Here is a 12,499-nt window from a genome sequence, read left to right as displayed (position 1 = left end):
CAGTCTTTGGCTGTAGTGGTGGGAAGGTCAACAAAATGGGCTGGGAATGGTGGATCCACAAGATCTGAGGGTACAAGAGCAAAGCAAAGCTAACAGGGGGTGGGAAAAAAAAAACAACTGAAAAGGAAAATGGCAGGAAATAACTTGCTTCACTTTATCTCTAGAGCACAACCACACATACAGTATCAAAGCTGGAACAAACCAAACCAGGACACCACTAAAAAAAAACCCAAAACAACAACAACAAAATTTCAAATCAAAACCAGAAGAAACACAGTGAAGTTACACAAAGAGAGGCATCTCAAGATTGTTCAGATGTTACAGATCAATGTTCAAATAAAAAGAAAAACAAGAAAAAAGGGGGAAAGCATTAGAACTGATTCAAAGTCGATTTCCTCTAAGAGAAAGCCAGTGTTAGCAAACTGTCAGAATAACATTGGTTTAACAGTTTTGTTTTTCTTAATGACCAAAATAAAAAGCAAAAAGTAATTCTGCAGTAATCTAAAATAGGATCAAATATGTGGAGATCTGAATCAGCTGCAAACCGGCATTTCATCTAAGGGGATTTCACACCTACACAATGAAACAAACAGGCTTTTGTTTTAAGAGGCATGGTCCTTTCCTTGGAACATCCTCATTGACAACTAATGAACTGACTGAGGAAAGAGAAGACAGAGAAGAAAAGGAGAGAAAAAACTGTGAATCAACTTAGAAGTGATTTCAGAGTTTTAAAAAAATGTAATGTATGGCAACCCAAAGTCACAGACAGTCACACTAGACACATACATACAATTCATGTAAGGCAAGTTATTTCCATGCAAAGCAAAGGTGTTGCAAATGCTGCTGGGTATGTAGCTTCGGTTAAAAACAAGAGCTCTAAAAATTATTCATATAAATTAAAGGTACATGAAAATACTGTAAACATACTGTGGTGAAATATTTGTCTAATCTGGCAATCAATATACAGGAAGATAGCTGCAGATAATTCCCATTATGCCATAGCTGCCTGCTGGTAATATTTCATTTCAGCAAGGACTAGCAGAAAATGGATATTGAACAGAACAAAACACTGGAGAACTGAAGCAAGTTACAAACAGAACACAATACTTAGGAATCACAGATGGACATTTTCCCTTTAGAGGTAGCATGTCACATGGAACTGCACATTTCAGCACCCCAGTGAAAGTCAAAGAACTAATGCAAATAAGGAGACCTTAAGCAAAACATAATTATCTGTCTTTATTTGTAAAAAAGATCCATTTTGCTACGCTGTTCTCCTGAGTGTAACGAATGCTAAATATTTGTGCTGTACATTAATTAGAGCCAGATTGCTGCAGGGTATTGTGGTGCTGAAAATGTGGTCTTTTGGTGCTGCTGCTTTACAATGAACAGTCTGGTGCATGTTGAAATGCCAGCCAGTAATTTTGTAAATTTGTAATATGGACTTTCATAAATATCAAATGCATGACTCTTTCACTGGCCAATAATCGAGTTAATCAGCCTGAAGCAATGCAACTCCAGCGGGAAATAAATTGCAAGTGCTATCCAGACAGTGTGTGGCTAGAGCAGGAACACTCCCTGGGGTTCTCTGGGGCCCTGGCAGAGTGGGCAGTGAGGAAGTTGCAGGAGGACAACGCAAGACACTGCACTTTAACTGCAGAGGAGGTGATATGTTGCATTCCAAACTGGAAACATGGCAGATGTCATGCTTTTCCTGAACAGATCCAATAAATGGCTGCATTTGGAAGCAGCTCTCATTAGAGACACTTCTGTGTGTGCAGAGATTAATTTGATTTGCCTCTCCCATAAAGGAGATGTTTGTGAACCCCTCGCCCATGGTCTCTCATGGTCGCAGCCTGATTGGGCGTGTACAGAGGGTGTTTGTGCTATGCCAAGCTGTCAGGTCAGATTTCCAGCCATATTTCACCACAGTAAAGGGTGGGGCAAGGGAGGGAGGGTTAAACAGGCTGATTCCTTTGGACAGTATCACTTTTTGGCATGGTTGTACTCCTTGAGATTAACAAAATAGATGGGAGTCCTCATTAGGTTTTCATTAAAAGTGATACTGTCATTTGTCTCAAATAAGAGGCAAGAATGTGTGTCAACAAATGGAGAAAACAAAAAAAAAAACGGAGGGATGAGCATTCATACAAGCAAAATAGCAGTAGCAGGTTCACTAGGGATGTCAAAGGAAAGTAAAGGCTTAGATGAACGGTTTTTAACTGTATTACTTATTAATTTACGTGTTAATTGTACTGAATTGGATAGCTGCTGAGATATTAAATTGGTTTTCATTACGTATTTAAAGTATTGATGTAATTAGCAATAGCAGTTAAAACTTAGCTTTTTCATGCTTATCTTTACTCTTATCATCTCTCATACAAATTGCATTATAACATTCTCAAAGAAAAAAAAATCTTACTTTTTTCTGAAGTCATATCAACCTGGAAGAGGAAAAATCAGGAGATTTAAAACTTCAAATATAATTGCCATACAGAAGCCACAGGTGAAATGCTAGTTGTATAGAGACGCATGGACTTAAATGGAACCAAGAATGCATTTAAAATAACAGTAAAAGCAGTAAAATAATAGTAAAAAGAACAGTAAAAGTTAATTTATTTAGGGTCTCAAATACCAAGAAAATGGTTACTTCACTATAGTTATGGTCAACAGTAGATGCAAAATGTTGCAGTGTATTTTCTTTAAATGCTCTTAGCAATCATAGAGGACCTAAACTTTTGCATTACCAGGTGTGTGGTTACATTGCTCTTAATTTATTTCTTCCTGTCTAAAGCAAAATAGTGAAGGCATTTGGTCCATCTGGAAGGCAACCAGGAAGTTTCATGCATTGTGTTTCCTTGGACACATTCATTCTGAGAGCATGAACTGCATTTTTGCCTCTGTGCTCAGTGATGATGAAATGCAGGTGCACCAATGATGGCAGAACTGCCCAAGGCATGACATGGGGCTGGATGCCACTAATGGCTATTGACACCTTTAAATGGAAGCTGTGATGGCCCTCACAGGCCCCTTTTGTGATTTTTCAGAGTTATTTGGGTACACATCAAAAAAACCCATACAATTTTACTGTTATTCAAAAGATAACACAGTCCTTGTCAAAAAAGAATTGAACAGAACACAATCTCAGGCCATGAAAATTGAAAAAGCAAATTTTTGAGGTAGCTTTGTAATTTCAGTTTATTTCAGTTCTGCTAGCATTTGTCCACACCAGTACATGTTGTTTAAATTTAGCTGTGGAAAAATTTGCTCAGAAGTAGCATTAAAGCTTTAATTTCCTATACAAACTTGTGGTAGGACAACTGTGAAGAATGCCAATCAGCTGTGCAGTACTGCTGGTACAAGATACTGGCACATGGTAAAACCCCCAAGGGTTTTAGTGAGTGCTGAAAAGGTTTACACGGTTCAAACTGTTCTTTATAAAGATAAATACAATATGCTGTCTTAGTCAAGATGTTAGAAACCCTTGCCTTTCCATGAGCTGACACTGAACAGAAGGAAATCCCTGGCCATACGTGCATGTTCATGCATGCCTGGCAATCCTTTAGGCTCACATAATTACATCTCACAGCCAGCAGTGTGTGTAACAGATCTGTAATAGCCTGGATTCCTCTGATGCACACATTGTCCTACATTGCCTACCTTGCATCCCTAACATGTCCTAGCTTCCCTCACTTTCAGTTCTTCCAGATCAGTCCAGATTTATGTCATCATACTAATTAATATTATTAACATATAAATTAATGAAGTCAACAAAAATAGTTTAAAAAGCTTATAGCCATCAATGAGCTTGTCTTTTTGTGCTTTAGTTTCCTATAAAAAATAGAAGTCATATTTACCATAGGAATGGTAAATATTTTTATAATGATAATAGAGAACTGCAAGCCATGCCACAGAGCTGCTGGATCTGTTGTGCAGTGCATGGGAAAGATGTCCATCATCTTTGGGGAGCTGGCTAATCTCACAGTGTGCCCAACAGCTGAACACCATCAAAATATGAGGGCGCTTTTCTAACATTCCTCATCAGTGCACGAGTCAGAACTTAAGGAACATCTCTAAGTGCCAGACCGGGCTGGGAGCTCAGGGGGGAGCTGATACAATTTAGTTAGTGCTAAAGATGAACATTCTAAACCTTTACTTGTTACTTCTGGGTTAACACTGATTCTGTACTGGATGTCCATCACCCAGCTCAGCAAAGTGTAATATCCATCTACTGGATGTTATAAATGGAGAAGACTGGCCATTTTAACATAGGCAAAATTCAACTCTGCCCATTCCCAAAGTGAGTCTGTGCAAGGCCCTCTGCTGTGTCTGTAGCACTGAGCTAAGGATCAGTTCTGAGTTGTGCCTGTTAGTTGTGTTTGAGCAATGTGTGTGGGCAACAACATGCTGATTTAGCAACATTACCTCTTCTGGTTCTGGATCTGAATCTGATTCCTTTTGGTCCCAAAGCGCCATGCAAAAAGAGAAGGGGGAAATAGAGCAGGCAAAAGGCAAATTTTTTTTAGAAGAGAATAGGAAAAAGTAACTTCCCACAACATTTAACAGAAAAGAGGAAAATGCAGCACATTTCTGCAGTTGATTTCTTATGACAAATGCAGCAAAACTGAACTGTCAATTTAAACACAAAAGGCTACAGAACCGAGCAAAATACAAACTGAAAAGTTAGATGTCTAGTGATCCTTCTTTGTACCAAAACTTTAAATGTATACATGCTTTTTTACCCATAAATTGGCATATATAAACACTTAAAATATTCAACAACTATTACCATTTCAAGTCACAAAAATGTTGAGATGCTTTGCTTAAAAATTATACTAAAATGCTATAATAAAGATCTACTATATTCTAAAAATGCTGAGAAGAAAATTATCATCATTTTGGGCAAATACATCTCTAAAAGGCATGCAGCTTCTAATCCAACCAGGAAAGGAAAAAACCCCTTGTGTTTTCAGAGAATAAACATAAACTGACACTTTCTAAGGAAACAAGTGTTTACTCACTGAGGGCACTCCCACTCATCTCTTCTGAGACCTCAGGAAATACTTGACTATGTCTCCCAACACTGGCATTAGGAGTACCAAACTCAAGACACCAAAAGCCCTTGCATGGAATTTTTTCCTTTTTCAAGCCCCTGCCCACAAAGCTTTAACCCTGTTTTGCCCTCCTCCTCATTTCTTGTTTGCATGATAATGCTGATGCCTGCAGCTGGGTATAATTTCACAGTACCTTTGTGTAAATGGGTAAAGTGATGTTTAAATTACATATGGCTTGATGAACGAGGCCTCTGGTAGATTTTGGCTCCTTCATGAATGATAATCGTCCGCAGGGCTCTTGAGTGCTATCTCGGACCTGGCACAGGAAAAATAAACACATTTAACCTGCTGCTCTGCTGTGTGACCTGCTTGTGTCTCTCAAAAACTGTTCATCAGGAGGGACCAGATGGGGAGAAAAAGTTCACTTAGGCAAAAATAATGTGTTTTCACTTTTTCCCCCCGTTGTTTGTAAATGTACATATGGATGTGTTTGTGTATTCAATATATATTGAATGTTGTTGGTGGAAAATTCAACAGGGGGGGAATCTGCAAAGCCAAAGGAAGGCAGTGGCACAGATAAAGGTGTAAATTAAAATAAGCTTACAAAATATTGCTGGTAAGGAGGGAGAAAGTTTAACATTTGTCTAGCAGCACACAGCAAATACAACACAGTGACAGAGTGGGTTGATTTTCTCCACTTACTGGAAGTTTCCATTCAAAAATAATTTCTCTAAGAGTGTTATTTATATAACAGCAATAGTTTCCTTCTTTGTAGTGGGAATTCCTGGGTAGAAGGAAAAGTCTGTGGAAGAGGTTTCCAGTGCTTTCTAATCTCCGTCTCAGAAGAGGTGGTGATGGTGGCTCAGTGACAGCAGCCCTTCTGACCACAGTGGGTTAATACATTACTTAATTTGAGAGGAATGAAGGGTTTTTACTTTGGCTTTTATTTTACAAATTTTCCTACTCATAAAAAAAGTTTTTTTAAGTGGAATAGTGCTGGGATAAAATTAGGTTCCAGTTGGGAATTTATATAAATTAATAGTTTGGCTTTCCTTTGTTCACAAAAAATATGGTGAAGTGATAACTTGAAATATCCAAAAAGGAGCCAGCAACATTACCTTAACAAACAGAGGAAGTCTATTTTCTTTGAAGGCAAAGAAACTGAATATATGGTGCTGCCCACTCTTTGTGAGTGGCACTAGATTGCCAAAGCAGTCAACATAGATGGGTTTTCCTTCTAACACCTGTTGGAAAGGAAAAAAAGCAAACAGTTAACTAATCCTTGGGAGGTGATTGGGATTGCTTCTTAAGGATAGCTCTACAACAGTACAAATCAGTTTGTGGAATTATTAGGACTTGTCAGCGTTTACAAGATTTGTTATGTACAGTGACCTAAAATGTGTGGAAACATATCAGATTATTAAATTCCAAAGAGACCAGATTGCTAATTTAGTAACAATAGTGCAGTACTTTAAATGACAACAGTATATTACTCAGTGTCATAAATCCAGGGAAACTTTGAAATATAGATTTTAATTTTGATTTTTGATTGACTCCAATTTTAGCATACTTTGCTAACCTGGCCTCATCACCACAGTCAAATAAATATTCTCTTCAGCTGTCAGAACACAGAGTGTGTGCCTAGTGAGTCCATTTATTTCAGCTGGATCTGTAGAGGCCTAAGAGCTTTTGAAAGGCAGGCCTCAGGTAAATATCTCTCTGAAATCTCTCTATAATGGCACTGCTTGTATCTTCAGATTGCTGTTGTTATGGCCCCTCCACATGGTTGAATATCAGATCAGCAGTTTGGGAAATATTCCATTCAAACTGCAAATACATTTGTGGCTCATCCTTACTTCCCAGAAATTCAGCCTTGTCATTCAGTTTGATAAGCTCATATTTTATCTTGCTGATCTGCACAAGAGATACCTGTCAGAGCTTCAGGATCAGCAAGGACAATTCTTTTAAAGGTGGGATTCTCATGGAAAAGAGACAGAACTAAGCAGAATGTGCCACGTAAGTTAAAGCACCTTCAATTTGTCATCCCTTCTAAGGAAGCTGACAGAGTCAGAAAAACTGCATTTAGCAGGCAGTTTGCTGAATTCCACAAAGGAAAGGTTTTGCCTGCTCAGCAACAGATTTAATGTAATTTTATTTTCATAAAGCAGAATATTAATCAAACCTGCTACTTGAACTTCTTGGTATGTGAATGTGCTGACAAACAGCGACCCCTGTCAGCTGCCTTTCAGGTTAGTGATGTGCATTGATGGGTTTGCTGGAAGTCAGGATTTAGCCATCATTTTTGGCTCCAACCCTCTCCCTTTAGCCCTGTGGGCTGAGTTTGTCTGTTGCCCTCTGGGAATAGGGTTTCCTCACTACTTTTTCCTTACACCTGACAAAAGTCCAAGTTTCCATTTTATCATGGCTGTTGATACTGCATTGTGACAGTACTTGTTGACAGATTATTTTTCAGTCCTTGTGGCAGATAGAAGGTGGAAAATACTAGCTTAAAAGCAGACAGTAGAAAATGGAGAAAACTTAAAGTCTTGCACAGTACCTCTACATCCCTGCTTCTGGCAACTTCAGCAAAGTTTTCTTGTTGTTCTAGAGTTTTATCCACCTTGTCATCTGTCATGCAGAAACATCTTAACCGTGCTTCAATGGGATCATGAGATTTGGCAAACACCACAAATTTGGCCATGTAGGGGACACAGATAATTTCTCTGTATACTTGGGAAGCAAAAGTAACAGATTCTTGTGTCTGACGACAGTCTATCAACCAAAATCTGTAAAAGAAAATGAAAAGTTGCGCCATCAGCAGAGAAGGTTTTAAGAAAGGAAATTCTGTGTTTTCCCATCCTGGCAGCACTAGCTGGTAACCAGAGCAATGGGAGATAAGTCAGAGGAGTAAAAAAAGAATTGTCACTTTTGGTTTTTGTCTCCCACCCAACTTAAAGGAAATGGCAGTCAATTCCTTACATACAACAGCAAAACCTGAGGTCTTTAGGTGAACATAAATGACTTTGTCCACTGTGCAAAGCTGCATGCAGAATCAGAAACTATTTCTATGTGAATTTAGTCACCAAGCATTTTCCAAGGAGTAACACGTCCTCCCTTCTTTCCCAGCTACCACTTGAGTTTCTCTGGAGCTGATGCCATTTCTATTCAATAAAATCCACTGTGTGGGTGGAAAGCTCAAGTTTCCCAGCTGGTGGATGAAGGCGGAAGTCAGGAGGGGTCAGAGACAGCTCAAAAGCTGCTCTGATCTGTAGGGATGTTATTCCTCATGGTGGATTACGTGGCATTAGAAGTCCAAAGCACACCTTTGGAGTGTGGCTGCTCTGCACTTACTTATCTGCAGCTGAATAGCAGCAAATTCCATGCTGTGCTCACCTTAAGAATGCTTAACAAACACACTGCCCAAAACCCCAGGCTGCTGACATTTGCAAGAGGGAAAGCATGTGTGCTACAGAAAGGCTCTGCATACTGATCCTTTCCTTTTCCTGCGTGGGAGAATTATGCTGTGCTGGGCTACAAGTGGAGAGGCCACATCCTCTGAGAAACCACCAGATGCCTCAGTGATTTGCTGTCAAACACCAGGGGCTAAAAAGCCCCAACAGATATTAAGTCTTTTAAAAGCTGCAGCTCAGGAAATGGAAAACAAACACTGTGCCTCCAAGTCTTCAGTGTAATTCACACGGCAAGTATATCTCTTTCCCAAGCTCATCTTGGACAGAATTAGTTTTATGAACGGTAAAATTGTTGTCCATCATTAATGCTTAACTAGACATAAAAAAATTACTGTGAATAGCAAATAATCAGACATTAGATGAAAAACCCCTTTTTAAACTGTACCAGCATTTTAAATCATGTTTGGGGCAAAGTAGATACTTGAACATTCATTTGGATTAAAAAGAAGAGGCAGAACCCATTAAAATCTCTACATGGAACCCTGCCTGTATCACAGAACATGAACAATAGTGATCAATTTTCCTGTCATCATCAGGATTAAGAAAGATCTACTAGAAATATGAATTGTAAGACTATAAAGTGTCACCCTCATTCTGGCTATCACATGTAGTCCCCTGATGTTGGGGACTTGACAGTTTTAGGGATTTGGACCTCTCAAACTCTGTGTCTTGTTTCCACAGTTGGTTTTTAAATCAGCCTTTGATTCCTGCCTTTGCACAGACCTCTGCAGCAGCAGCACTGAGCAGAATACACTGTAAGATCCCCCTCTTGTGGCCACTGCTGCTACAGTGAAAAGCCTCAGTTACACCCAACAGAAACATGCATCAGCAAACAGCAGGGGGAAAACAGCCTGTTCTGAACTGAGAAAGGATAAAAAAACTAATACCGTATTTCACCTAATGTTAATCTGGAGGTTGGACTGCATTTTAACACTGAATACACTATTTCGATAAATAACAAACCTAATTAACAGCATAACTGCCCCAGATAATGAATGTTTGCACTGAATTTCATGGGCAAGTTATTCATGATTTTTTTAACTGTTTGGTGGAGTACACAGCCTAGATGAAATATTTTCCAGGTCACAGATTGCATCTCCTGTTACAGAGGAGGAGATTTTTGGGCATTTCTGTGATATGCATCATGAACACAAACTAAAATACATACCTACATTCATTTATATTACTCTTTTTTTTTAAATGAAAATCTGTTTTCAGTAAGAGAGCAGTTAAATCTCATGACAAGAAGAGATGTATGGAAGAGAGGCTTCTAGACCGCAGTTTGGTACACCTAGGGTCCTTTTCTGCCTGACCTCTCAGTTTTGGATATTCCAGAAGTAATATCTCTTACAAGATGTATGTGTGAGGTACCCAAATAAGGGATTTCTGTTTACATGGAAATTTGAATAATAATCAATCTCTCTGTTCATTCTTCTCTAAACTAAAATCATTTAACAGAAATATTTGCAGAACAAAGGCATGTATTTGAGAGTATTCCTCTAAAAGTCCTGTTTGGTTGTGTAGGTACCTGGCAGACACATTTGTCGTGAAGGAAACACATTCATTAACAAAGGTCAGTGGTGTTGTCCCAGTGATGTCTTCCCATTGAGCAGGAGTAGTTCCTCCTGAAAATATAGAGGTTTAAAAATAAAATCAAAACCAAGCAAGTCTGCAACTTTTTTGCTTCTAAGAAATTCTTTACAGTTTTTAATTGCTGTGAAAAAGGTAATAATCCCAGATATACTTTCTCCTTGGGTCTACAGTCTTCCACTAATGCTAGTAGGACTGGATAGGCTTACCCTGAAAACACCAAGTATCCAAATGATTTTTAAATGCTGAGCCCTGTAGCACAGGATTAAATTAATTAATTAAATTAAACACTTGCAGCCCATTTCTGTCTCTTAAGGGAGACTGAAGGAGATGCTAATCACTTGGGAACCATGGCAAGTCAAGTGTTTAACTCCAGTATTTTCCTCCAAAGTAAACTGCAACAGTAAGCCTGCACTACTCTTACTTTGCCAGGCAGAGGTATGTTGTTTCTCAAGAAGCAAACTGTAAGGAAAATGCGAAAAAATCACCAAACCCCAAGTCTGTGATTATATTACACATGTTTTTTTAGTGCAAACAACAACTGTTATTTCTGGTATAAAGGAATTGTTTGGAAAGTAGCATATTTTCACAGCTTCTCGCCCCATCCAGCTTCCTCTGTGTGTAATCAGTTCAGCCTTTGCAGCCCCAGGGCCTGACAGTTTCAGGAAGATCAAGGAGAGCTCCAGGACTGGCATCCCACCTGTTATGCTGCACAGTAACCTCAGTGTGGGCGTGTCGCCTCCGTAGCCATTCATGAGCCCCTCGCTGGAGGCCTTGGGCACGGGAATTGTCATCGTGATGGGCTTGTGGAACTTCCTTCTCCTGGGCTCCAGCGTGACTATGGGACTGAAGGTAGCCTTGTTGCCCAAAATCTTCTTGGTAAGTTCAGTGTGCATAGGTTGTGCCTTTCCAAAGCAACAGGAAATAACAGAGCAGTTACTTGAAAGCAGTTTAATGATGTGTAGAGAACTGGGTCTGTATATTGCCCACAAACCCCTTATCTTTTCAAATTGCACAATTTCCTATAAAAATCTGCAGACAGAAGAACTGACTGCCAGTGAGAAGGGGTGACCTCACTTTTTAAATTTTCCCATGCCTGCCTCTTCTTCCTATCTCCTTTCTCGTTGCTTATCAGATTTTTACAGCATTAATTTAAATTAACTTAACCACTAGCAAATGATAACCTGGTTACTCTGGCTGTTTTATGGTGCTATTCAGCTAGTCCCAGGATTTAAACAACCACAGTTTCCTGGAAGAGGTAAATCATGGATGCATGCAGCAGCAGGACAGGATGGAGATAAAGACTTCCCTCTCTGTGGGAAGTGAATTGTTATACTGGTTCATTCACACTGAAAATCTGTATATTTAATAATAGTTTAGCATGTTTAATTGTTGCAGCACTTTGTACTTCTCTGATGCCTTTCATATGAAGTACTTAGGAAATTCTATGACCTGACACTAATATCAGCATAATCACCAAAATTTCTTCCCAAAGTTATATAGACAGTTAATAGACAAGACTCTGAACTAAGTGGAAAACCCAAAGCTTTACCACTTGCTTTGATTTTGCATGGATTTTTTTCTTTTATTACTTTTACTGTAAGTGTTGTAGATAACAAACAACACAACAAGGTGGATATGCTGGTTGTCCATTCAAAAAAGGTGATTTGTCACCAAAAATAAAACCAAAACTCTGTGCATGCTTCAGTGTACCTGGAGGCCAACGCGAATTCGCTTGGTGAGTGCCCCTTCTGGGAAGACAGCCTGCACCTGTGGGACCACGGTGCTGCTGAGCACACCTCCCTCGGGCCCGATGAGGTTGCTGTCCTGCTTGATCCGGGACACAACTGCAAAGTACTGGGGGAAATCCCGCGTGATGATGCGACAGATCCGCTTCTTCTCAAGCTCCTCTGGAGTGTCAAGCACTGAGGGCAGAAGAGCAGAATTTCACAAAAACAGTACAGACACCTTCAAAATGCACTCAAGCTTTTCACGGTTTTGGGCAACTTAGGCAAAGTATTTTGTCTAGGAATAATGGGAAAAGGAAACACACGCCTGTGTTCAGCTAAACCAGAGCAATCAAGAAAGAACAGACAGACAGATGAAGGCAGCAAACAGAAGACACTGGCAACACCTCCAAAATCATCAGCCAAACAAGCAAAGGGATTGGTTCCAGCCCCTTCTCTCTCACCTATGTCCTGAAGTAGCATGAACGAAACAAAACTTCAAAACACTATCAAAATATGAGTTCAGTTTTAATGCTGTGAGTTGTCTTGTTTACTTTGGAATTTGTGAATTTTTTTGCAAAAAAAACCCAAAACAAATTATTAACAACTTTTGCAGCTCCTAGACAGTGCAAGGCCATTCTGTTCTCTCAAAAAAGCA

General features: G+C 39.4%; 1 protein-coding gene across 35 annotated transcripts in view; it reads right to left on the bottom strand.

Moving 5' to 3' along the window:
* The window catches only part of ANK2 (ankyrin 2), a 277,320-nt gene that overhangs the window by 20,711 nt on the left and 244,110 nt on the right, over positions 1–12,499 (bottom strand). For all 35 annotated transcript variants that reach the window (XM_054514480.1, XM_054514483.1, XM_054514482.1 and 32 more), the window contains 8 exons: positions 11,828–12,039; positions 10,815–11,019; positions 10,053–10,149; positions 7,612–7,840; positions 6,173–6,298; positions 5,248–5,370; positions 4,426–4,455; positions 2,423–2,444 (listed from right to left, as the gene is read on the bottom strand). In XM_054514480.1, coding sequence (XP_054370455.1) covers positions 2,423–2,444; positions 4,426–4,455; positions 5,248–5,370; positions 6,173–6,298; positions 7,612–7,840; positions 10,053–10,149; positions 10,815–11,019; positions 11,828–12,039 — 1,044 coding nt within the window. The remainder of the gene's footprint in view (positions 1–2,422; positions 2,445–4,425; positions 4,456–5,247; positions 5,371–6,172; positions 6,299–7,611; positions 7,841–10,052; positions 10,150–10,814; positions 11,020–11,827; positions 12,040–12,499) is intronic.

The sequence above is a fragment of the Molothrus ater genome, chromosome 4, assembly GCF_012460135.2.
Source record: "Molothrus ater isolate BHLD 08-10-18 breed brown headed cowbird chromosome 4, BPBGC_Mater_1.1, whole genome shotgun sequence".
NCBI lineage: Eukaryota > Metazoa > Chordata > Aves > Passeriformes > Icteridae > Molothrus > Molothrus ater.
The sequence above is the reverse complement of the archived record's forward strand: the minus strand, read 5'-3'. Positions and strand labels throughout refer to the sequence as shown.